The 27,029-nt window shown below is 38.2% G+C and overlaps 1 protein-coding gene across 2 annotated transcripts in view; it reads left to right on the forward strand.

Annotated features, from left to right (window-relative positions):
• PSIP1 (PC4 and SFRS1 interacting protein 1) overlaps positions 1–21,988 on the forward strand; it is a 34,247-nt gene extending 12,259 nt beyond the window's left edge. For both annotated transcript variants that reach the window (XM_041416554.1, XM_041416555.1), the window contains exons 6-17: positions 2,657–2,764; positions 3,578–3,640; positions 4,528–4,627; positions 6,313–6,388; positions 7,252–7,477; positions 8,091–8,209; positions 10,402–10,457; positions 11,598–11,668; positions 15,239–15,340; positions 16,025–16,244; positions 19,069–19,180; positions 21,221–21,988. In XM_041416554.1, coding sequence (XP_041272488.1) covers positions 2,657–2,764; positions 3,578–3,640; positions 4,528–4,627; positions 6,313–6,388; positions 7,252–7,477; positions 8,091–8,209; positions 10,402–10,457; positions 11,598–11,668; positions 15,239–15,340; positions 16,025–16,244; positions 19,069–19,180; positions 21,221–21,284 — 1,317 coding nt within the window. In that variant the 3' untranslated portion in view covers positions 21,285–21,988. The remainder of the gene's footprint in view (positions 1–2,656; positions 2,765–3,577; positions 3,641–4,527; positions 4,628–6,312; positions 6,389–7,251; positions 7,478–8,090; positions 8,210–10,401; positions 10,458–11,597; positions 11,669–15,238; positions 15,341–16,024; positions 16,245–19,068; positions 19,181–21,220) is intronic.
• Positions 21,989–27,029: the final 5,041 nt, after the last annotated feature.

Consider the following 27,029-nt stretch of genomic DNA (forward strand, 5'->3'; position numbering starts at 1 on the left):
CATTAGGGTCTGTCATGGGTGAAAGGGTATTTCAGTGTGTTTGCCAGAAAAGGTTTGTAAGAATCAGGTTTAATTAGACCATACCCTTAATGAACTACTTAGGATATAGAGAATCTCATAGCTGTATCAATTCAGCTCTTGAGCCAGAAATCAGTATGCAGTAGTTTACATGGAGTTTATCTTCTTTTTTATGTAAATGTGTGCATACCTTAGTAACCTTCCAAAATTAAATTCATTTCAGTCTTGAAACATCTTTGTTTCAATTTACTGGTGCAGTACATAGTTTATACTGTAAGAGGTAAAGCTTCCTAGCTTACTGTACATTAAATGATGTGGTAGTACACTGCTTTGAACTTTTCTCCATTTTTGAAAGTTTTGTTCATAAGGGGATATTTCTCATATAGCATGGGAGAGATACTGTGTGTTGTCAATTCTTTCCCGTGGTTTTAAGAATAGAATTCTAAAATGACAAAAATTGTCATGCAGGTGGGATTGACATTTACAGTATCTCATTTATTTGTAACTCATTTCTGGAAATTACTACTCAACATGATGAGCAGTGCCCTTGAGACTATTTTGAATAAACTTGCCTTTATTCTTGACCTTTGTTTCCATTTTGATTATTTGCCAAGATTTAATGTAGTTTTTATGTAGGTGTTGCTGGCTGCTCTTCAGTAGTGATTTACAGTTGCAACTCCAGAATTTGCAATGTGTCAGATACATGGCAAATAGGATTAGTGTCCAGTAGCTCTAATAGCTTGGTTATTCAAGAGTAAAAAAGTTCTTTGGATGGAGAGGAAAAAAAAAAAATTAGTCTACTGGTAGTAGTAGTACTGATAGATGATGTTGAGAATGGTTTTGGTGAGTTGGAGCCTGCAGAATTATTGATGGATTATTGTGCCTGACTTCTTACTGCCTAGGGTTCCTTATTTTAATCATTGCAAATGTGGAATGTGAGGGTGATTTGGGTTCTATTTGCTATACCTTAGTAGTGCATTGAAACACAGAATTTCCTGACAATGTTAGCAAACCAGTGCTGCGCTTGCCTATGCATGCTGCCTATAAAAGCATTTGTTCTTAGTATTTGCTACTGTGAGGGGGAAACTTTTATACTGGGCTGATTGATTAATCAGTTTGCTTCACTCTGAATTTATGCCTCAAGCAGCATGTGCTAGTGGAGATGCCAATGACTTAAGCTTCATGTTTATCATCAAAAGTGCATCTAGGCTGTTCAATGCTGGCACAGTATAAGAGAAACAGGAAGACAGAACCATTTAAACATAAAAGTGGAATGGAAGATCCTTACTGAGTCCTTTTGTATAGATCTGCCTAATTATTCATCTTAATGCAAAATACAGAGCAAATTTCCTTTTTTTTTTTTTTATACACAATGTATAGTAATGTAGCTATAACATTCTATTAATTAGTCCTTGTACTATGGCTTCCTTTGGTTTTATTTAACCAATAGTTCTGTCTTAAAATTGTACTCAGTAAAAGACTCAGTCATGTTACATGTCTTTATGTAATTAGAAATACTGTATAACAGTTGCTTTGTTTAGTGTTGAAATTTAAAAAGCTAGCTGCTTAAAATGTTATTTTAAAAAGGTTCTTGAAAGTGGGACAATCCAATAGTATTCAAATTGAGAGAACTGATAATCTAAAAGACATGCAGATATATAGGCTGCAAGGAAATGTTCATTATTTTCAAGTAAATAATTACAAACACTTGATTTTTCAAGTTCTAAATGCTTTCCCAAAACCAAAACTGGTATTTTAAAGGTTTAAAAAAAAAAACACAACAAAACAAGAAAAAGTGCATAAATTACAGTCTCACATTAAATTATAAAACAATTTACTTGTTGTTTGTTTACAATTTGGCCTGGTTGCAGCTATGATAGGGTTTATTTTCTTCTTAGTAGCTGGTGCAGTGCTTGGTTTAGGATTTAGTATGAGAAAAATGTTGATAACACACTGATGTTTCAGCTTTTGTCAAGTAGCGTTTACCCTAAACCAAGGACTTTTCAGTTTCCCATGCTCTGTCAGTGAACAGGTGCACAGGAATCTGTGAGGAAGCACAGCCACAACACGTATCCTTAACTGACTGAAGGGTTATTCTCACAGAATCACAGAATGGGTCAGGCTGGAAGGAACCTCATCTAGCTCACCTTTCTGCTCAAGCAATCATCCCAAAGGACATTGGACAGGATTGTGTCCAGATTGTTCTTGAATATCTCCAGGGAGGAAGTCTCTACAACCTCTCTGAGCAATCTTTTGGTGCTTGGTCATACTCATGTTGAAGTGGAACTTCTGTGCATCAATTTGTGCCCATCACCTTTTATGCTGTTGGTTGGCACTGCCAAGCAGAGCCTGGATCCATCCTCTTGGCACCCTCTCTCTAGACACTTCTGCGCGTTGATGAGGTCCCTTCTCAGTCATCTCTTTTTGAGGCTGAACAAGCCCCACTCCCTTGACCCTTCCTTATAAGTGGAAGTAGTCCAGTACAATTAGACTTTCAATGGGCACTCAAAGAAATGAGTGTACCTACAGATTTAAACTGCTTTAAGGGAAAAGCAGCTTGATGGCAATTAGCATGTTCTCTTTTCACTATAAAATACTTTGTAATGCATTTTTTATCCTCTGTTGACTTGCTTTGCAGTTATCCCCTAAAGGAGATAATAACTTGCCTACAGAAGCTGAAGCAGAAGAAAAGGAGATGGATACTTCAAAGGAAGATGATCTACCTTCTGACAAAGCCAGTAAAGAAGTATGAGAGAGCTTTTTTCTGTGTCACAGAGAACATTATAATATTATGTTTATTGCTATAGATCTATTACTGAGTATTAAGAAACTAAAGTTATTACTACTGTGGCAGTTTCAGTAGCTGTTTAATTATGTAAAACTTTCTGTGTGTTCAGATACATTTACCTCTCATTGAAGATCCCAGAAATTGAAGTTTTCATCAGAGAGGAAACTTCTAGTCTGATTTGTCTTTAAGTTCAATTAAAATAGTTGGAAGACTGTGTATTTTGTCACTTACCACTTACTATACTGCAAATGTACCTCTTTTAAAGACTAGGTAAAGAGTCCAGACAGACTAAAACATCACTACATAGCATCTGTATTTAGAACAGAGTATTATTTAGTACTTAAGTTATTTTTTGTTTCTCAGGAATAAGTCCTAGGTGTCAAATAATCACAGAATCATAGTATGGTTTGGGCTGGAACAGACCTTTAAAATTACCTAGTTCCAACCCCCTTCTCATTGACAGGTATACCTTTTCCTAGACTGGGTTTCTCAAAGCCCCATCCAGCTGTGCCTTGAACACTGCCAGGGATAGGCCAGACACAGCCTCTGCAGGCAACTTGTTCCAATGCCTCACCACCCTCACAGTAAAGAATTTCTTCCTAATGTCTAATAATTTTATATTTTAATAATTTAAAAGAATGCAGTTTCTTCATGTACATTATGAGATATTTGTCTAAATTGTGTGCCAGGGGCTTCAATTGTGTAAAAAAGTAGAATAAATTAAATATATCTTAGTTTTATTAAGATTCTTAAGAACATTAATCTTCACAGGATGTGGTGAAAACAAATGATGCTTCTATTCCTAAAGTTGCTAGAAGAGGGAGAAAAAGAAAGGTAACAATATGTTTAATTACTTCACTTTACTGGAATTTTTTTGATGTGATAATACTGGATACTATTTCCTTTAATGACAGATTATGCGTAAATTTAAGTGTTTGACACTCTACTCCCCCTTTTCAGGTGTCTGAAAGATTTGCAGGAATGAAAGTTTTCCCAGAGTGTTTTACAAATATTTATTATTTTTTAACTTGATGTGGAATATGGAGTACCTATCTTTCCTGCACAGTTCATTACAAATAAGAAGAAATAAGACACAAGCTGTTGCTAAACTGCTAATAAAATAGCCTACATTGAAGCTCTGACAAATTTCTTTTAACGTCTTCATCACATAGAACTAACACCTGAAATACAAATACCTTTTTCACAAATTCTGATTTTTGTGGTCTCTACAACCTGGGAGAATACAGAGTTACTTTGGAAAAGACAGTTCCAGCTGCTTGGTCAGCATACACTAGCCTTAATGTTCTTGTGGTCACACAGCCAGCCAGATCAGGGCACTAACCCAACTGAAAACTGGAATTAAGTAGGGCAGATCTTAATGTTGCATTTGAAACTTACCTTCCAAAGTTACAGCTGACAGCAGCGATGGAGGATGAGTATGAAGTACTTGTGACCTTGGTATATTCTCATGCTGTATCTGTACTCTAGTCATCCTTTATCCTGGATGCTAAGCTCTTGACTGTTTTCTCTATTTGGGATTGGAGAGGGCAAAATTAGTAATACTTAAGTATAACCTGTCACTAAGTTCAGATACTTCTTCGAGTATACAAGCAATCACATAATAACATATTTCCAGAAGTTTAAAGGTGTTTGTTTGAGAAAGGAATTGAGATATTCGTGCCATGTGTTTTTTCACTGGTGAAATTCATTCTTTAAATTAGTCTGAAAAACAAGCTGAAGCTGAGGAAGCAGCAGCAGGGGCAGCAGCAACTACTGGGCCAGTGTCTCCAAAAGTAAGCCCCAAAAGAGGAAGACCAGCAGGTAACTTCAGAAGAATGATTTAATTTTTTTCATCAGAGAGATATTTTAGTAGAACTAGTCAGGGAGTTACCTACTTCCTCTCAAGTACTACAGAGTATTTTTGAATGCTTAAGGCAGATTTCACTAATAGATTGTAGTGAGAAAACATCTCAAATAGATGAGTTCAGGACATGAATGGATTTAAATTGTGTTAGTGTTAATGTTTAGTCTTCTAAATTAAGGACTGGTTTGTAAGTATTACCTTTTAGAATAGGTCAGTCTTCTTTGCAGAATACTGCTTAAGTGTAGATATATGATAGGAGCTTTCTGGCAGGTTTCCTGCATAAAGGTTTGTATTCATTAAAGTCTGTAAAATACTATAATAGAGTTAGAAGGTCCATAAAACACAAAGATGAGAGCTGGGGGGACAAGGAGCCTGTAGGTGGAGTTCAGAGGACAAGAAGAACGAAATAAGAGCTGAAGAGATTTGTTCAAAAAGATGTTTAAGGTAGTATACAGTGATTTATAGGCAAATAAAAAGAAAATATAACTGATTTTTTGGGAATGTTTTGTTTCAAATTAGCAATGATCTGTTGTCACTTTAATGATAACCTTGCAGATATTCTTGATCACTGGTAACTGCTTTGGAAGACAGTTCTTGCAGCAGTTAAGTACATCATATTAGCACCTAATCAGGGAAACAAATAATTTATAGTCCTCTGTATCTACTGACAATATAAAAACAGTGGAACCACATTTAAATAGACTTTAAGTACTTTTGCCATGGAAGCTGTGAGGAAATTAAGTATTAATTCATCCCCCTCTGCTATTTCATTACATTACTAATGCGTACTATTACTAAATACGCATTTTTAGTATTTGTGGTTTTTTCTTTACAATTTTTTGCTGGTTTTGACTAACTACTGTCAGTAAGAGCAGGAAAGCAGCCATAAGATATGCTTTTGCCTCCTGTATGAAAAGCCTTTTTGGAAAATACGCTATGCAGCATTTTCTATTGTTGGTAGGATGCTTAAAGTGCTCTGTGCTAAGACAAACAAGAGTTTAAGCACTGAATATTAGGTTGCCTGACAACACAGTCACTGTGGTGCAGGACAAGCATTTGTGGTACATAAGTGCCAAGAAGGCAGGCTGTTTATCTTACTCTTATCAATATGGTGAATCTGAGGAAGTGTAGAGATTTGATCTGCACTGTAGTGTGGTGGTAGAACTTCTTGACAGTGATTTGTTAGCTGGAAAAGTGATGGAAGCCCCAAGATATGGGTAAAACTAATGGACAACAAACTATAAATGTAGACATAAGTGACTGCTTTTCAGTCTCTAATGTCAGGTTTCTCATTATCTAATTTAAGATTCATCTTAGTTATACAGCATGTGAAACAAATGTTTCACATTTGCACCTCCATAGATTGCAAAAAGTGCAAGAATTAGTAGCCAGAGCCTGTGGCTATAAACCATCAAAGTTTTTTTAATTCACCAGACAGCTAAAAAAAATGCCAACGCTTTAACTTACAAAGAGATCTTTATTAAGTTTGGTACTTAATTAACTTGAATTCTGTACAGTAACAAAGTTAGGGTGTATATTTTGATTTAAGCATGGCTTATGTCTGTTGAGTAAGTATCTTGAGACATACACAAGGAACAGATGGGGGCTGTGGATTAACCTATTATTTCTGTATAACTACTAGCTTCTGAAGTAAAAGTTCCAAAACCAAGAGGGAGACCCAAGTTGGTGAAACCATCATGTCTTTCAGAGGGTGACTGGTGAGTTTTTTCTTAATATAAAGCTTCTTCATTGTCAACTGTGTTGCTCCTTATGTTAAGACTTGTAAATTATTACTCCTGACAGTGTTTTTGCCCCATTAGTGTTCAGTATAAGTTACAGTTTGTGTAGATGTTCTTATAATACAGAGTCATTCAAGGAAGGACATTTCTGAAACACAAGAGAGAAGATCTTAATCTTCCTAACTTGTCCAATCTGTACAAAATTCCTTATATGATTGTATGCTGAGTGAACAGGAAAGATGTTTATTAAGAAAAAAAAAAAACATCGTACAAAAATAAAACAGTGTTTTTCTTTTTGTACATTTTTGTTTCAGAAATCTCTTCTGATGACATTGCAACACTGTTAGTTACCTGAATTTTGGTTTTGCTCTCTTCAGTTCTTATGTCAAGTCTAGTGCTTCTAGTAACTCAAGGAAAAGTTGAACATAGGTTTAGTTTTCTATAAATTGGCAGATACACAGTTTTGGAATAGTAACAACTTAAACAAGTATACTTTATAAACCTAGTTTACAGTGTATGCACTTTGGGTCCTACAGACCCATCTGTGTGTGGGGAGTCCACTGAGAAATAACTTCTTGGGTTAGGATCTATACACTTCTATTAATGTTACCTTCATTAGGCCCTCCGTACTGATGTTAATTTCCTGGGGTTTTTTTTTCCCCCCTACAGGTAGTGGGTTTTCATTTTTAGAGAAAGAGTATTTTTGAAGAGTCGTTAAGTGAATTAAGTTCATCATTTTACTATTCTGTGGTTAAAAAGACCCAGCTTCCTGAGTTAGAATGTTGTTCTTTGAAGTCACTATAGATAATAGATGTGATGCCTAAATACTCTTTTTGTTTTAGTGTTAATGAGGAGGAGAAGACAAAGAAAAAAGGAGCAGAAGAAAAGCCCAAAAAGCAAGGGAAAAAAGATGAGGAAAGTCAGAAGGAAGAGGAGAAAACAAAGAAGGAATTTGATAAAAAGGAAGGAAAGAAAGAAGCTGAACCAAAAAGGAAGAATGTTGCAAAAGTGGGTTCAGCATCAGCTTCCGATTCTGAAGATGAAGGAGAAGAACAAGAAGGGGACAAGGTATAATTTTGCTTTCCTGATAAATTTTTTATCGAGGAATGTAATATCACTGGAGATCTTTCTTCAAGTTAATGCTAAATCTTAATGACAGTAGGAGTCTGGCATAGCTGGTGTAGATATATAGACGTTTCCGAACTGTATTTTTCTCAAATAATTCTTTCAGGAACTTTGCATATTTTCTAAGAAAAGCATATTTTCTAAGATGTATTTTTAACAAAGAATTTAAATGTCAAGAGGCTTATGGAGGTTTTTTTTTTTTTTATCTGTTCTCCTGGAAGATAAATGTTGTTTTCCTTGGGTGCATCTGGAGAACACGTGGCTTGAAATCACATTTTTAAGAAGTACAAACCTGTCTCTAGCCAACAAGTTGTAATGCTTTCATTTTTCTGGTGGCCAGTATTGCCCTTAGCATTGCTCTCTGGTGCTTAGTTTTGAAAAGAAAAAAAGGAGAAAGGACTAGTGAAATTGTGTTTAGCTTCAGGGAAAGCTCTGTTTGTCAGGTTGCTCCACGGAGCAGAGTTATTTCAAAGATATTTAGTTTCATCTGCTTACAGAAACAATAATTTAATAATGTTACATTTCTTTCCAATCATAAAATGCCATATGAAAACAGAAGAAAAAAGGGGGAAGAAGCTTTCCGGCAGCTCATAGAAGAAACACTGTAAGAAGCCAGCATGAGAGAGAAGTAACAGAAAGAAAGCGTAAGCAAGAGGAACAGCCAGAATCTGAATCGTGAGTCTATTTTAACATGTGATGCATGCAAGTTGTTAGGAACATTTTGAACCTAACAGGAGGTGAAACTTCTGAAAAACTTCCAAACTGTTTTGCACTTTGTTCTACTATTATCTCCCCCTGCCCTTTTTGGTTTTTCAATCTTAACTTCTTTTTGAGGGGCGGGTGAAAAGCTCCTTGAACCAAAATGTGCTGTTATGGGAGAATAGGAAGAATGGAACATAGAAATTAAGTGATGTCAGTCTTTCACTGATGTAGAATCCCTAGCAGAGGACAGCTGCTGTGTTCTCTTTAGAACTAACTTATGAATATCCATGTGAAATGGGTTGTGTGAAAAACTGTTCAGGACAGCCTTATATTTTTCTTAAAATTTTTAGATTAAATTGGTAGAACCTAGTAGGTCCTGTTAATCCATGGCTATAGATTTTTGATGAGGTATGGAATGCATAGGGTATCAGGAAAGCATTTCCTTCTCTGTCTGACAGTTGGAGCACATGCTGTCAAACAGAACAAGGAAAAAGTAATTACTCTAGTATTGCAAAGCGAGTTGACTGATACCAAGAACAAACTGCTTTTAGAAGATTACTCAAATCAAACTTAAGAATAGAGAGAAGATACCAGCAGGAACTTGGAGAGTAGGGCAATAGGAAGAAATCTGATTCATTCACTGTTCTGCAAATGAGTGAAGAAGCTGCACTACAAGAGCTTAATGTTGTCATCCTCACCATAGGTGGGAGGGCAGAAGAAAGGGAAAGAACAAGGTAAAAATTTGGAGGAAAGGAAGAAAATTAAGGTCCCCTTTACCTGTAACAAAAAAATCCCTATCTTTTTCACATTCACTAATAAAAATGTAGTTTGATTGAGTATTTCTTTTCTCATGCTCCAGCTATTTTCCCTCTTCTTCCTCTCATTCCTCTGCAGACCTAACATAAATATTGTAGTTATAACAATCAAATTTCTGCTTTTACATAGCTGTCATATTTTGTGCATTGGAGGGTAGATAGTTTTGTTTCAGTGAGATAAAGAAGTAGTGAATGCATAATTAATTACAGTTGATGACTAATACCACAAAACTTAATATTGATAAAAAGTAAAATTAGTATAGGCTGATATGTGTTTTGATTGTTTTGTTCATCAGTGTAGTTTGCATTTTCTGGTGCTACTTCATTAATATTTATTTAGTTAAGGTGCTTTGCACACCATTCTGTACATATACAAAGTTTATCTGTACTTTGTAATTGTGCTGCCAGTTGAAGTAGGTAAGTTTTGTGTTCTTTATGAAAGAAACATGGAAGACATGCACACCTACATGTTTTATGTGTGCATATTAGCATGACAGGAAGAAAATAGTCACAGGACGTTTAGTTATGATATGCTGAAATACAAAAAATCTGAAAGTAGGTTTTTAAATCCCTCAGTCAGCCAAAAGTTAAACAGAAGTTCATGATCTTCTCTGCATAAAGACCTCAAAAGCTTGTTTCAAAGATTTCTGCCTGTCTTCATCCTATAACTGGAATGGAGGGTTTTTTTTGTTATTTTTTTGAGTCTCAGCTTTATTTTCAGTGATACAGCTGGGGAAAGATCAAGGAGGCTTCACTGCATTTGTAATATTTTTTTTTTCTGTATTACTACTTCCTTCAAGAACTTTTAAATTATTACTGGTACATTTATGGCCAATTGTAAGATATGTATACTGTTACAATTGATTATTTGAGAAAATAGTCATATAGGAACTGATTATGGTTAATTGATCTTTCCATAAATTCCCTGTGGTAATGATAAATAATTCTACTCCTTTTGTCATGATAGTTAAAATATTTTCTTTCTCCCTAAGTTAGTTCCGTATAAGGCCATTTTACCAGCTAATGTGTTATGCTACTATGCAACAAAAACCAAAACACAGTTTGGAGATTATTTGTTTATTAAAATCCTTTAATTTGCAGCTTCTAGGAAAATACAGCTCTGAGTATGGAGGACTTATCAGCAGTATCTTAGCTAATTAATTTTGGTTAAATTTTTCATCCTTGAAGACCAGGGTTTGGTGCTTTGTGCTTTTTGCATGCTGATGTTTTAGTAGAGATAATATGTCAAAATATTGTATTTTATCCAAAAACTGGGGGGGGGGGGGGGAGGGGGCGGGGCGGGAAGCAAGCTTCATGACATTGTAAAAAACATTTCAACATTTTTGATAGGCAGAATAAAGAAGAAGGCAAGAAAGCAGAAGTTAAGAAGATTGAGAAGAAGAGAGGTTAGTTCAGAGAATCTAACAAGTACTTTTTGAACGGAATTTCTTCGTGGATAAGATATTGTACTGCTGAGGGTGGCTGTGTGGTCTCAGTCTGAGATGTTTGATCCATGATTCTTCTTTCAGGTCTGTGAAACAATTCATTTTTATTCTTACATGTTCTTCCTGCAGTGCAGTGCAGTAGAACAGGTCTTTGCTATTCTGACTTCACTGTCATTTGACCTTTTAAACCCCAGTCTCTTCTGTTTGTGAACATGAGAAAAAATCTTTTATTCTTTGATATAAATCACCTCAGTTATTTCCATAATTTTTTCCTTTATATCTTCTCGTAACACAATACTCTGAGGGACCTCTTGAAACTATTTAGATACTACCTCTCACTAAGTAGGAGGCTTAGATTCAGATTACTATGGTCTTCCCTGCTGACTGACCTTCACAGGGATCAGTAATTCCTTTTTCAGTACTCCCATCTTTGAGGGCAACCCAAACCACTGTCTATAATCTGTAATTTGTAGTATCGTACAGATCCAGTGTCATGGACTCCACTCAACCTAATGTTGCTGCAAGAGGGCAAATAAAAACTATCTAAACCCATCCAAGATGGGTTTGACTTAAAGAAAACTGTTTGCTTCCTTTATTGTTCAGAATATTTACCAAATCCAAGCAGGCATTCAGCATGTGAATTAGGGAATGCCATGTCCATTCATCTTTCACACTTGTGAAGCATGTGTACTGAAAACATTTTATTTGGATGGATTTGGACTGTAACTTGAATTGTGACCATCAATAACAAACCATCAATATCCAGGTGTCTGTCATGGAAGGTCTTCCAGTTGTAACTCTTAAAATTTATTAAAACTTCTTGTTAAACTGGCCTACAATTAGAGAGTGACAGCTGTGTTTTGGAATAGAAAATTCTTTTCAGTTGTAACTAACTCCTAAGGAAAAAATTGTGTGGGTTACCAATCATGTTCAGTTTTAAAAAGCTGTGTACTTTTTTTCTGATTGTATTTATGTGTGCACCTGCATGTAGGATGTCTGCCTGTTTTCTTCTGTATGAGGTTCATTCTTGTGGAATTATTTCTGCAAAAGCAAACCTGATGTGATTAACAAATGTTCATGAGTATTATTTTTAATCTTCAGAAACTTCGGTGGATTCTAGGCTTCAAAGGATACATGCAGAAATAAAGAATTCCCTGAAAATTGATAATCTTGTAAGTATATTTTTTTAAAACTGATTCATGTTTCAAATTCCAGTAGGAAATATTTGGCATGTGTTCTTGTTTTTAATTAATACTCTGAAAATGAAAGGCATTTTTTCCATATGAAAGATAACTAGTGCTTAAATGTGGTTACTGTGGGCAGTAAAAGATAAGTGTCAGTACATGAAATCTGTTTTGTGTGAAAATGCTACATAATAAATTATTTACCAGAAGCATTGAGATAGAATTAGGTCAGATAGGACATCTGGTGCCAGGTGAGCTTGATGAGCTGTGTGGAAACACCAGGACATTGGATGCAGTAGCAGGATGCAAGTGATTAGGGCTCCAGTCCACTGACTGCACTTACTGTCAAGAGAAATCTGCTGCTTGTAAGCGGTTTGGGTTTGAAATGTTACTGACAGATGTTTGAGGCTTTCTGGCCTTATGACTATTTGTTTGCTGCTACAGGTTTTCAGGTTGGGCACCCAGGTGGTGATCCCTTTATTGAAGAGAGATCTCACAAAGGAGTGGATAGGTGTGCTAAGATGTGGCAGGATCCACCCAAAAGCAGAGCTGCCAATGGGCTGGCCAGCCTGGTTAAAGAGTATCAAACTGGGAATGGTAGCAGAGGAGGAAATGGTGGAGCAGAATGGCAATCAGGTGTAAACAGATGTCAGCAGGATGATGTAAACTGACTTTGTAATCAACAGAATTTCTTTGCAGAACAGGACTGAAGTAGCATGACCACAAGCATCAGCACATTGAATCAGGAATTGCTGGTAGCCCAGCATAATAAGGAAAACTCTCATAACCTTTCTCGAATGTCACCACAACTGTGTTTCTCTTAGGGATAGCTGTACACTAATACATAGCATATGAGGAGCAGCTGTGGGGAACTGGACATCTCTCTGCAGTTACAGGGCTGTGGTTTCATTGGTATCAGAGATTCTGATAGAAGTGAGGTGAGCCTTGCCTTATATGTTTAGAGGCTCTTTAGGAAATACAGGTGCTGGGAAGACAAGATGAAAAATAACTTTATGTGAGAGATCAGTTGAAATGTGTGGAGCTTTGCACTGGGACAGCTGATTGTCCAACTGGGAGCTTACGGGTCAGGATTACTGGGCAAACCAAAATGAGTGACAAACTGAGAATATCTTCTGAAGATCACCTATTAAAGAGAAGTAGAGAATTAAGTAATCTTAAGACAATGGGGAGACACCTTTGATTCTATCTGGAAGCTTAAAACATCCTGGTATTTGCTGAAGGGACATGCAGATAACACAGCAATGCAGGAAGCTTCTGGAGTTTGGTAATTGCCTAACACAGGTGATGGAGTTGATATGGCAAAACCTGATCCTCCAGCAAAGATCTGGTCAGGCATATGAAGGTCAGGGGCAACCTTGGCTGCAGTGACTGTGATAGTGAAGTTCAGGGAGAAGGGAGCAGGATGAGAAAAGGATCACAGCCCTGGACTCAGGAGAGCAGACTTTCACATCTACAGGGATCTGCTTGGAAGAATCTCTTGAGAGACCATGCTAGAGGGAAGACAGGACAAGGAGATCTGGCTCACTTTTAGGGATTATCTCCTTCTCAAGGCTGATTCATCTTAAAGGCAAGGAAAATGTGGGCCTACTGCTGAATGGAATACAGAGATAGGCACTCTAGTGAAATAGGAGGTAACAAGTACTGAAAACGACTAAGGTCCGGTGTCTTCTTGACTTCAGTTTGCTTGTACAATTCTGTTCAGGAATCCTAGGTCTCTGAGGCCATGGGAAGATTAAAACAAGACAACTTTGATGCTCAGAGGACAAAGATTAAATTAGAGAGCATTTGGACAGAGACCCAGTACAGAATAAGCATAAGAGTGCTGGAGGAGCTGGATGATGTCATTGTCCGTCCACTCCATTTTGTTTTTGAAAAGTCGTGGTGATGAGGGGCTGGTTCCTGAGGACAGGAAGATGGCAAATGTCACACTCATCTAGGTTACTACAGACCAGTCCGTCTCAGACCAGTCTCTTGAAATGTGATGGGACAAATCCTCCTAGGAATTGTTTCCAGTGATATGAAGTACAGTAAGAGCTCTGAGAGTTGTTAGCACAATGAAGATGAAATTATGCTTGACTAAAATGATGTCCTTTTGTTAGATGACCAGCTTGGTGGATGAAAGAGTGGATATTGTTTCTGTTAAGATTAAAAAGGCTTTTGACACTGTCCCTCAGGACAGCTTCAAAGATAAACTTAAGAGGTCTGAACTAAAAAGGCAGATGAAAAGATGGACTGAAAACTGGCTGAACAGCAGGGCACAAAATACTAATCAGTGGCAGAGTCCAGCTAGAGGCTAGTCATTAGTAGTCAGTACTATTAAAACATGTCATTAAAGACTCGGATGATACAAGCCACACCTATAGCAAGTTTGCAAATGATACAAAACTGAAATCAAAGGTTTGATGGGAATGTTGCCATTCAGAGAGACTTGAACAGGCTGGAGAAATGGGCCAACAGGAACTTCATGAACTTCAATTCCAGTAGTGCACCTGTGGAGCAATAACCCCATGCCTCCAGCATGGGCTGGGCACTGGGTGGCTGAACAGCAGCTTGTCAGAAAATGACCTGGGGGTATTGGTGGACACTAAGCTTAACATGAGCCGCCAATACAGTTCTGTGGCTAAAGTGGGCTGTATTAGAGAGAGATGCCAGAACGTGGAAGGAGTGTGGTGGTTGTGCTCTGCTTGGCACTGATGAGACACTGGACTGTATTTTAGGCTCCCTAGAACAATAGAGACATGGACCTACTGTAGGGTGCTCAGTAAAGGGCCACAAAGATGGATTAGCGGCTTGAAAAAGAGGAGGCCAAGAGAGCTGTTAGTGTTCAATCTGGAGAAAATACAAAGATAAGAAAATAAGCGTTGAGTGAAGAAGTATGGTGTGAGGAGCAGCAAGCTGTTCCAGCCAGTGAAACACAGAGCTGTGCTGGGTGTTGGAAGCAAGGTCCTGGTAGTGAGGTAGTGGGGGAATGCCTTGTGCTGGACTTAATCAGTTCCAGCCTGCTCCAGTGAAGGAACCACTGCAGGGCATGGCTGAGCCCCTCAGACTTGGATGGTGGTGTATCTGTGAAAACTTACTTAAAAAGAGGGCAAAGCATACTGAGTGGCAGGGAGTGTATAACGACAGTTCTTTGTATTAACTTCAATGTTTTCCTGCCTTGTCAGTGGTTAATCACTTGTGAAAAACTGTGCATGGTAAAGCCTGACTATGGTGAACAGCTTTGAGCATAGAAGCTCTAGAATCATGAAAACAGCATAAAGCTTGCTTTTTATGTATGTTGAAAGCATAAAATCCTTGTTAAATGTTACAACTTAATTAAACATAATCTGCCTTTTATGAGAGTAGCTAAGAGACAACTGGTGTTAGATTTTTGTTGGCAAGTTTGACTATATAAATTGTTCTAAAATTAAGTCCATAGTCAAATTAAGAGAGAAATAATTATGGGAAGATGTCATTGAGTACAGAAGTTAGATTAGTATGGCTAATTAAAGATTACTAACATGTAAGTCTTCAGACTAATTTTTTGTTTATATACAGGATGTAAACAGGTGTATTGAGGCTCTTGATGAGCTTGCATCCCTTCAAATCACAATGCAACAAGCTCAGAAACATACAGAGATGATCTTAACGCTCAAAAAGGTGAGATTTTCAATGTTAGTTAACATAGAGTGTATGTTTTCTTAAATCAATACCAGCTTTATTTACTATTGGAGTACTCTGTCCAGTGTGAATCCCTGCAGATCAATAATGATGCAGACAGACTGCAAAGGGCCCAGATGAGGAGGGCCATCAAGATGATCGGGGGGCTGGAGAACCTGCCCTATAACCAAAGACTAAAGGGTTGAGTTCCTTCCTTCCTTCCTGGAAAAGTCATCACACTATTCCAGCAGTTTAAAGAGCTGCTGCAAAGAGGGGGTCGAGGCTTTTGTCTTCAACAGATGCAGGGCAATTTGCACTGGGAAAGGTTTTATTTTGATACTAAAAAACTATTTTGTTTTTGGTTTTTGTTTGTTTTTTTTTTTTTTTTACAGTAAGAACAATTGTTTTACTGTAACAGCCTCCTCAGGGATGTGGTGGAGTTCCATCACTAGAGGTTTTCAAATTGTGATGGGATCAAGGGTGCTTGATAATGTGGTCCCTTTCCCATGGAGGGTAGGACCAGGAAATCTTTTGAGGGCCCTTTCAACCTGGCAGTTCTGTGGCACTTCAGGTGTAAAAGTCTATGATCTCATTGTACGTTAAATGAATTTAAGCTAGTGTGTAATGAAATTACACATATATTTAAGGACCTAAGTGGAACCTGTTTTATTACTTTGATTTCAGATACGGAAATTTAAAATTAGCCAAGTTATCATGGAGAAATCTACAATGCTGTATAACAAGTTCAAGACCATGTTTCTGGTTGGGGAAGGAGATTCTGTTCTTTCCCAAGTACTGAATAAATCACTTGCTGAGCAAAAGCAGCATGAAGAAGCTAATAAAACCAAAGAACAGGGGAAGAAAGGAGCAAACAAAAAAACTGAAAAGGAAAAAGACCAAACAGGTAAGTCATTGTGTCTTTACTTTCTTGTCACATAAAAGACTTAGTCTCCATTAATTTCTGAGCCAGCTTCGAAATATCCTTGATGCAGGAATTTAACCAGTCTATGAAAACCTTTTCATATCTGAAGTCTTCAAGGACAGTACTGCTACAATGAACTTTCAAATTCAACGTAACATTTACCATGACCATTTTATCTCAATTGGCTAAAGGAAATGGCTTTTGCAAAAATTAGGTCTTGCAAATTTTACTTCTGTAAGTTATGTGACTTGATAATGTTACAGAATTTTAAAAAAACCCCAAAACATTAAATGTGAGGTAGAATGGCATACAACCATTGCACTTCAGCCCAAGCCAGCAGCCAAGCCCCTCACTTGCTCACTCCTCCACCAGTAGGATCAGGGAGAGACTCAGAATCGTAAAAGGAAGAAAACTTACGGGTGGAGATAAGCAGTTAACTGGGGAAAGCAAGAGCTGGCCACATAAAAGCAAACCAAGGAATTAATTCAGTGCTTCCCATGGGCAGGCAGGTGTTTAGCCATCCCCAGGAGGGCAGGGCCCCCACACATAATAGGAAAACAAATGTCATTACTCAAGTATATTCCCCCTTCCTTCCCCCCTACTTCACATACTGCGCATGATGCCACATGGTCTGCAACGTCCCTTTGGTGAGCTTGGGTCACCTGTCTTGGCTGTGTCACCTCCCATGTCCCCGCAGCTTCTTCCCCAATGTGGGAACATAAAAAGGCCTTACTGTGTGTAAGCCCTGCTCAGAAGTAAAAAAACATCTCTGTATTATCAACTTTGCATTCAGCACAAATCTAGAACACAGCCCCATATTCACCACCATGAAGAAAATTAACTCTACCCCAGCCAAAACCAGCACAATGTTCAATTCCTCCAGTAGTTTTTGGGTACCTAAGCTTCTGCCACTGAATGAGAACTCGAAACTGCTTACTTTCCTTTCTTAGCCTCTTTCTATGTCATACATGCTCTACCATGTGTAGCTGCATCTTTTAACCACTTCTGTGTTACTTCCCTGGTACAACTTCAGTAGTTCAGCCTAACAGTAAAGAAATAATCATTTATGGCATGTATTTATGCTCTTAACAGTACAGTTCCACATCAATCATGGGCACTTGTACAGCAGAATATTAAAAGCTTTCCATAGTAAGCATGCTCAATAGTAACTTTAAATCAACTAAAATATATACATTTAACTAAAATATATACATTTTTAAATAGAGGAACAAAATGAGACAGACACACTGGAAAGCTGTGTTGCAATGCAGGAGTTCTACTCAGCTATTCAAGTTATTTAGATCCTTGATCTCCACAAGCACCTCACAGAAACTACATTTACTTTGAAATTGGTTCTGGGAGCAGAACTGGTGTTTTTTTCCAGAAAATAATTTAAAAGTTACACCACCCAGATCAAGACTAAACAAATTGCTGTAATTGAGGTGCCAAGGATTCAACACAACTATAGTAGTAATATCACAATACTTGCAGTTTCTAAGAAAGCAAGGATGATTAAAGTCCAACCATTTTCTGGTGAGAGAATATGTGATGAAGTAGAGGTTCCATACAGATCTTTCCCCAAACCAGTGATAGCACAACTAATCCTTTAACAAAGAAACTACACTGAGAGGCTTCCTGGGCATAGTCTGGCTAGTGAAGCCACTCCAGATAAGGTTAACATAACTTCAGCAGAACACAGTGAAATGCCACGTTGTTGCCCAGTCACATGGAGAATGGGAAGAAGTTCTGTCAGAGTAGATGGGTATTTTATGGAAGTAGTTTTTTCTTTATTTGCTGTGAAAAGAAAATCTGATCCTTACATGTGTTGTTGTGCCCTTTTAAAAACTTAACTGCTGTACCCTGACTATCTTCACAATGATAATCAATACAGAATGATGCTGTAATTGGTGGTACTTCATGTACAGCATCAGATTATATGCTTTGTAACAAGGGAATTTTACTTTTCAAAATTTGCATTTACTGTTTTATCCAATTTCTCCTGTGGCTTTTGAGTTCAGAACTGACTCTGAGCAAGTATAAACAGATAAACAGTAAAAATTCAGATAAATAACACCTTGTCTTTTTTTCTTCCTGTAGCTCAGTAGTTTAATAGAGGAGTTCTTTTGTAAGTCTGCAATTAAGTAAAATTCATCACTTCAGAGAATGATGTTCCTCAACTCATTCAAAACTCACTGGCTCATAATACCACAGCAAAACATGTAGTCATCACAGAAATTCTAAAAGATGTTAAATATTTTTGCATTGACTTCACTAAATACACCTTCCAGCTAGTGCTACTTTCCTGCTTGAAAAATTCATGCTATCATTAAACACTTCTATGTATATAACTTGTATTTTGATTATGTGTAATTTGTTGGAGTCAAGAGTAAATGAGATGTGATGGAACTAATAACTTCACCAGTTAAAGAAACAAGAATCCCCAAAATTAACTGACCTGGTTAGAGTGGTAAAATGAATTTTCTACTGAATTGTATTCTTCCACTGCTCAGAATACAAACAAGCAGTAGGCCTGTGATCTGTAGCCTAGCAAGCACAGGAAGAAATTGAAATTGCATTAAAAATACAAGCTGTTAAATTCCCATGGGATGAGGCACATTGCATGGGATGTTCAGAAGCTGAAACCATATCAGTTAGTGTCTTTTGTATTGTTTCAGCTGCTTGGGTATCAGGGTGAGGGGGAAATATTTGTAATGTTTTATTTGATTAAAGTAAAGAAATTATTGGGGGTTCTTATAATACATTTTTTTCCCTGCAAGTACCACTTTTCTGCTCTTTCATTTTAAAGGTTCAAAGATTCTGAATGGAGGGTCTGAAGCGCAGGACACCAGCCAGTCACAACACAATGGAGAAAGTGCTGAAGAAAGGAAAGATAGGCATGAAGTTGGCAGTAAGAAAAAGTGAGTTAATAACCTCATTGATCTGAGGATCTGTTCTGCTCTAGCTTAGTCATGTAAAATAGGACAGCAGTAGATTGAAGTTGCTTAACCATATTGAGGTACTGTTTTCTTCACAGAGTTTACTCTCAGCTTTAGAGAGTAACAGTGTGCAAATCTTGTGTTTAAGTTTTGAATGAATATTTTCACTTGCTGCTGTGGTGGAGACTTAAAAAACACTACAGGATGTCCTGCTATTGCAGAGAATCAGCATGTGGTGGACCTGGGCAAAGTAAAAGCTTTTTTCTGTGTTTTAGGCTATTAAGTTGGAATCAAAGGAAGTCTGAACCACGTCTTATAGAAACTAATGAGATTTATTAATTTTTTTGTGAACTAATGTATTGTCATCAATAGACAGCTACTTTAAATCATTTTCTACAGTTTGGCTATAAACATCACTCATGCAGGTAAACTGCAGGCTAGGACTTAAACCTGTGAAATTCCAGAAGTCTGAATGTGTTATAGAGGTGGATGCACTTACCATTTTAAACACAAAACAGTAAGAATGCTTGAATTTGTCTGGCATTAAGTATTTAAACCTTGGTTGCAGCAAAAAATACATTTTGTAAACATAAACAACAAGCAATGAATCTCTTACAGAAAGAGAAACACTTAGTAGAATTTAGTAACAAATTTGAAGTACCCTTTGCTTTCTCCAGACACTCTGTACCTTGCTCTCAAGATTCTTTTTGTTCAGCAGTATGTATTGAGCAAGCTCCTTTCGTCACTATCTTCATGCACATCAGGAGAAGCTGCAGCTACCTCGCATTCTTTTGGCTATCTGCCAAGTTAAAATTACGCAAAAGAGTGGAATATTGACTGTTATTTACAGTAAGGTAAACTTAAACACAACAAAACAACACAAAAAAACATTTAAGATGAAAATTTATCTGGTATTTACTGTGAGGCAGCCTCAGAAGTACTGAACTGGATTTGGGAGTTTTCAACCAGTTATGCTGAATACTCACTTGGTCTGAACAAGCAGTATGCTACAGGAACATAGTGGAGTTACAAGTGTAGGTTCTCATACAGGTTATATTCTAGCCCCCTGCTTAAACAAATTAAATAAACTTTTCTATTAAGTGTGTGTGTGGCGTTTGCTGTGGATTTGAACCCACACTCCAGTGATCTTTGATAAAGAAACCCACTTTCCAAAAAAGTACTGTATGGCTACTTGGACACGGGGTCTGTGGACTTACTGGTAGCTAACAGCAACAAACCAGATTTTTAAAGAAACTGCTTGCAAATACACTGCGTGTTGAGAAATGCATCCACATGTTTGAGGTCAGGCTCCATACTCTACAGCATACAAACTTCCTTTCAATCAGTATTTTTTCTACGTTTTTATTTGCAATATTTGGTTTCTTATAAGTGAGAAATGAGTAAACAAAATAAATAATGTCCAAAACACCTTTGTGTGGCTCACTCTAAGCAAAGAGCTGGTAAACCTCTTAAATCACAGAACTGTATTTTGTTCTGAACATTCCTCCCTCTGCTAGAGGGAAGAAAGTCTGTGCCTTTCTGAAGATGTAATTCAGAAATTTTGAAAAAAGTTTTGTAACAAAATTTCTGATCTGATTGGCACTTAAGGACATTTTTCAGGGTGTTTTTTGTACAAGTACATACTGCCCCATGAGGTTACCTCAGTGTTCGAGGATACAGTGGATTTCAGTGGCAGGAGATAAGGCATGTTAAGCTAGAGCACTTTTCCACCTAAACTGACACAGAGTACAGATACAAATGGAGCTCTGCACGACTGCCCTTCACAGCCCATCACATACATCAATAGTGATGCCACTCATTGCCAGCTTAGCTTCAGATCTGAGGGCGTTGTTTGGGTAACATAACAGCTGGCATTGCTAACAGCCTCAATTCTCCAGGCTTCATGTACTGCTGAGTGTTCATCAGCATCGCTTGCTCTAGACTGTGCAATCACCTGGAATAAGTCTTGCTTGCTGCCTTTGTATGTATGTGATCAATAACGTTGCTTTATTTTGTTTCTAGGACGTGTGGTGAAGAGAGAGAGCTTGAAAAGCCAGCAGATGATTCTGCCTTTGAAAACAAATGACATCACTGAAGTTTTGTTGTTTGGGTTTTTTTAATTACAAATTAAAGAGGATTGTTAAGTTTTGCATTTGAAATCTATAGACTGCTGAAATTCTAAATAATTTTATAAGCATAGTATTTTGAAGTTAAATTTTGTGGAATAAAAGTCCCTTTAATCTTGGTTTTAAAGTATTTAAACACTTTTGCCAATAGTTATATCCAGTATTAACAGGTAACACATTTCAGAAGGTGAAAATCCCACTTAGAAAATGCTTACATGTTACCGGACTTAGAGTTGTAGTATATTTTTAACTTACTACTGTGTGTTTGTCTAGTTAATAGAAGGAAAAAGTGTAAATACTTCTAACTCTCCAGTTGCTTCATTTGTATAAAACCTCTCTTCCTATGATACTTACCTCTGTGCAGTTTTTCAACTCTTGTTGGGGATGTCTTTTCACTGTGTTTTGTAGGAGTTGAAAGCGGCATTTTTATAGCTGTTACAATGTTAATGTATGAGTATACTTCATTGTTTGGTTTTTTTTAAATAAGTTTAGTTCTGTTCTTGCAAAATGCATTGTGCCAATTTACTGCAATGTGACTTTTATGGTTTGCTTTTGTTATAGTAAGTATACTGAAAAATGTGGTGTTCCCACAGAACCAGTTGATGCAGAATGGTTGGAAAACACTGTCTTGAACGATTTATGGAATTAAAGAATTTCAAACTGATTAAGACATCCTTGTATAGAACCATTCATAGGACAAACATGAGTCTGGTTTTAGTACTATTTTGATTTTAACTGCCAACTGTTTTGGCATTAACCTGGGCACCTCTAACTAGAATGCTAACAAACACTGGTAAAGTGTTTTAACTCCTGGAGGCATGAAAGGGAATAGAACAGGTACAAACCTCTCTGAAGTGTGTTTCTTGAAACACAAACTTTGCCCAATACTATAACAACTTGTTTGTAGTATTTGACAGAGGACAGCCAGGTTAGAAATTAGAGTTTGAAAATCCTTAGAATACACATAGAACATGCTGAGGTGAAGGGGATTATCAAAGTCCCAACTCCTGGCCCTGCACAGGACACACCATGTGCCTGACAGCATTGCCCAGACACTTCTTGAACTTTGTTATACTGGTGCTGTGACCACTTCCCTGAGGAGCTGTTTCAGTACCCAAACACCCTCTGGCTGTTTGAATATCCAACCTAAACCACCCCTGACACAGCTTTAGGCCATTCCCTCAGGTCCTGTCACTGATCACAGAGATCTGTGCCTGCCCCCCTCCTCTTCCCCTCGTAAGTTGTAGATTGTGATGAAGTCTTGTTTCTGTCTCCTCCAGGCTGAACAGACCAAGTGACCTCTGCCATTCCTCATACAACCTCCCCTCAAGGCCCTTCACCATCCTCACTGCCCTCCTTTGGACACTCTTTAACAGTTTCATGTCTCATATTGTGACACTCCAAACCAGCCCCCAGCACTCGAGGTGAGGCTGCCCCAGCTCAGAGCAGAGCAGGACAATCCCCTCCCCTGCCTGGCAATGCTGTGCCTGGTGCCCCCCAGGACAGGGCTGGCCCTCCTGGCTGACAGGGTGCTGCTGACTCCTGTTCAACTTGCCATCAACCAGGACTCCCAGGTACCTTTCCATGGCCCTGCTTTCCAGCATCTCATTCCCAGTCTGTCCATACATGCAGGGTTGCCCCATCCCTGGTGCATCTCAGAATCTGGCACTTTCCCTTGATGAACTTCGTGTTTGTTGACTGCCCAGCCTTCCCACTTTATGAAGGTCTCTCTGCAGGATCTCCCTGCCCTTGAGGGAGTCAACAGCTTCTCCCAGTTTAATACCACTGGCAAACTTACACAGTATCTCTTCAACTCCTGCATCCAGATTGTTAACAGGCGATGAAGAGCACAGGGCCAAAGATGGAGCCCTTTAGAACCCCAACAGTGACCAGTCTGCTGCCGAAATCCCCTGTGCCCAACCCATGAGCCAGTTGCTCACAAGGCATTTATTGTCTTGTGCACAGGACTTTTTTTATTGAGGAAGATACTGTGAAAGTATTGAAAGCTACTGAAATGCTAAAAGATTACATGTTCTGGCTCCCCTTGACTACCTACGTGTGTTACTTTGTCATAAAAGGAAATAAGGTTTCATAAGCAGGACTTTCCAGTCATGAAGGTGTGCTGGTTCTGACTGAAACCTACAATGTCCTTCAGGTGTTTTCAGGAACTCAAAGAATAATCTCCTCCACAATTTTACCAGTCACTGAAATGAGACTGACAGGTCTGTAGTTTTCAGGGTCATCCTTCTTGCCATTCTTGAAAACTGGAACAATTTTAGCCAGATTTCAATTGACTGGGACCTCTCCAAATTCCCAAAATCATAAAAAAATCATTGAGACCTTGCAGTGACATCAGACAGCTCTTTTGAGTACTCTTGGACGAATCCCATCAAGCCCCAAACACTTACAAGGGATCCACCAGATCCTGCACAAGTTCAGGGTCCACTAGGAGCTGATCATTCTCAGAGTCCTGGTCCTCCAGCTCAGGACACTGAGACCCTCATGCCCCATAACCCATGTTGAAGAGAAAGGCAAAGAAAGCAGTATCATCTCTGACTTGTCTGTGTCCCTGATGGTGAGGTGACCATCCTCATCCTGTAGGTGAGGGCCAATGTCTTTTCTGCACTGCCTTTTGCTATTGATATATTAAAAAACCCACCCTCTTTTTATTGTGCCCACAGTTCTGGAAAGCTTCAACCCCAGCTGAGCTTTGATCACATGAATGTTCTTCCTACAGCAGGGAGCACCATCTCATGCTCACATGCATGTCCCCTGTCCTTGCTTCACCAAGCACACACCTTCTTGGTCTGCCTGGACTTGAAAAGAATATCCCTACTCGGCTAACCTGGCCTCCTGCTTTGCCAGGTTGGCTTCTGACATTGTGAGGTTGCTCGCTCCTGTGTTTCAGATCTTGAAGACAATACCTGAAGTTAAACCTGCAAGTTCAATGACCATGGCAGCTCCAATATGAAACTGTCTTTGGCAAACAGCCGCAATGACTGGCCTCCATAGACTGTGACTTCTGGCAATCTAGCACTTCACAACAGACTGATATTAAGGGGAATGACTGACATGGCTGTACAGCTTGACTATCAGATAAGCAGCATTCCCATTTAGCTTACAAATAGAGGTTAGCCACTATATGCTGGACTTCGTGGATTTCCACATTCCAGCTAGTCATAAGATGTACTTTATTCAAACCTCAATAAACTCAACCCAGTTTTACCTTTGAAAGTATTTCTGTAAAGATGTTACTGGAAATCCTCACATAAAACATTTCTCATTTTCTACCATCCCTTTTTATCAAACCTTATACCAAAAAAAAAAAGGTACTGTATATTTGACAAGGATGCTGAATTGCCAAATCCACCTAGTTTTCACACAAGTATTGATAAGGTAACTAATCTGTCGCAACTGTTTCAGAGATAATGGAGCACCTTGCCACTGCTTCAGAGTTAGCTGACATTGGGCGCAGAGATGAAGGTCCTGATTGTGTGATGCAATCACTCTGTCCATACAGCCGCTTGGGTTTTTGCTGCCTAAATGTACTGACCATTTGCAAACCAGAAATAACCTAAATAACCTGACATAATTGTAGAATGGGTCATCTCACCTTCCAAGATGCCTGAATGGCCCTAAACTGTGTCTCTTGAAAGATACAAACATAAGAGCTGAGACTGACTGGGCAGTCACTTAAAGTCTTACGAGGAATAAGGCTGATTCTTTCTTAAGAAAAAAAAAACCACAGCTGTGCACAAAATTTAAGCAGAGTTAACTTCAACAATAGCATCCCCACTTCAAGAATGGGTTTACTACAGCTTAAAATATTGTGCAGCCCTGTAGAGTTGTTCATCATTCAAGTACATAGGGGACTTTTGCGGTAACATTACGAGTGCCTGGATAGCACTGAGAAATGCTATAGCACTGTTTATATGAATTATGTTTTGCTTCGGAACTTCGTATTACCAAAAAATAAGAGGGACCTCTCCTCTTCCTCAATACAAGAAACAGTGTTCTGTATCACCTTGTCAGCAAGGCATAAACTTTCATTAGGGAGAGAATCTGCAAGACATTTGGGAAGTTTGAAATAATTTGTAAAGGATCATACTGTTTAATCACTGAGTGTTTAATTAAAAAAAAATCAAATCCAAAAGCCAACCACAGATTCAGGTTAATGTTTTTGAGATTCAACTAGCAACACACAGACAAGAGATTACTAAAAGTAACTTTTTCTCATTTTTTGTCATGAAGTAATAAACCTGCTTGGAAGTTTTCATCATCAAAACACTCACAGCATTTAATAAGTTGCTAAAAAAAAATATCCAGCTGGTGTCATAGAGATTTAGCTACAAATGGGCATTGTATGGAATGCTGGATTTCACTCAGAGGACTCAGTCATAAAGACTTATCAAATCTAGACCAGACCAAGTTGTTCTGTGACAACTTCTGGGATCTTTAGAACCTATGACTTAGTGTAACCTACTTTGTTCCATTTGTCATTAAAGATGCATCACTGAATACGAAAGAGGACCACGTCATACAAACAGCAAGCTTCTAATACGATTCTTCTCTGTTTTGTAGTTAAGCACTGAAAGCTCTCAACTCCCACACACAGACTGTGGCTAGTTTCTCTCTGCCTTACTGGAAGTATGGGACTGACCCACTAAAATTTCTTAATCTGCAGGGACACCAATTTTGAAATATATTTGATCTTAACTTTTAATTAAGAAGATAAATGGGTTGTGTAAAAGACAGCATATTTGAGGCAAATTAATTTAATGAAAAAGTAAACTCACATTTTGCCACTCCCTTCTCTCTGGCTAAAGAAAAAAAAATGCCCCCACAAAAAAAAACCTGATTGCTGCTTTAGAACTCAAGCTAGTTCTCTATATGATCCCTTATCCAATACTGAAGAGGACTGGGAAGCTGGTATATTTGTGGGAGACAGCTGAAAGAGGAGATAGAGGAAACATGAGGAGTAGCAACTTGTGAGGCAAATTCTGAAGTTGCAATCAGAGCTGTATAGTAGAGGATCTTTAAAGCAGCTGCTGCAGCACCACGAAGCAGCCCAGCCCCAGCAGCTGGACTTGTCACAGTTGCAATGGGCAGGACACTCTTATTTTCTGCAGGTTCCGGAAGGATAAGAGAACTATCACCACCTGCTTTTACAAGTGATTGGTTCATTGCAATACACAGGCTAACAGCTGGCTGGTTTACAAGAGAGGAAAAAAAAAACTCACTTTCTTTTTTACTTTTTCCTAAAAAACCCCATGGATTTATATTCAAATTACTTAATACACCACTAGATATGGGACTGATGAATGGAGTCCTGCAAGTGCTTCAGATACCTTTGTTTCAAGACATCTAAGACAATCAAATCAGCACTGGCAAAATCGGCAGTTACAGGACTCCAGCAGGATTCAGTTTGTCACTTTTCTGTATGTGGATTGTCAGAGCAGGCCGTCTTCCACCAGCCAGAACTGGCTGGTTTTCAAAAAAAAAGCAGTTAGCACTAACTTTCCTAAAACAAAGACGACCACTAACATACTCTTAATTCCAGAAGACTTCAAAAAAAAGGATATCCTGTCTTGACAAAGTTTCAGTTTAACAAGAGACTTACAGGAACTACAAATCTGCCACATTTTAATTTTAAAAATCCATTACATTACAATCAAAATAAAAAGGTGCACAATGAACACTGCATA

The sequence above is a fragment of the Onychostruthus taczanowskii genome, unplaced genomic scaffold (assembly GCF_017590055.1).
Source record: "Onychostruthus taczanowskii isolate IOZ18803 unplaced genomic scaffold, ASM1759005v1 scaffold52, whole genome shotgun sequence".
Taxonomy (NCBI): Eukaryota; Metazoa; Chordata; class Aves; order Passeriformes; family Passeridae; genus Onychostruthus; species Onychostruthus taczanowskii.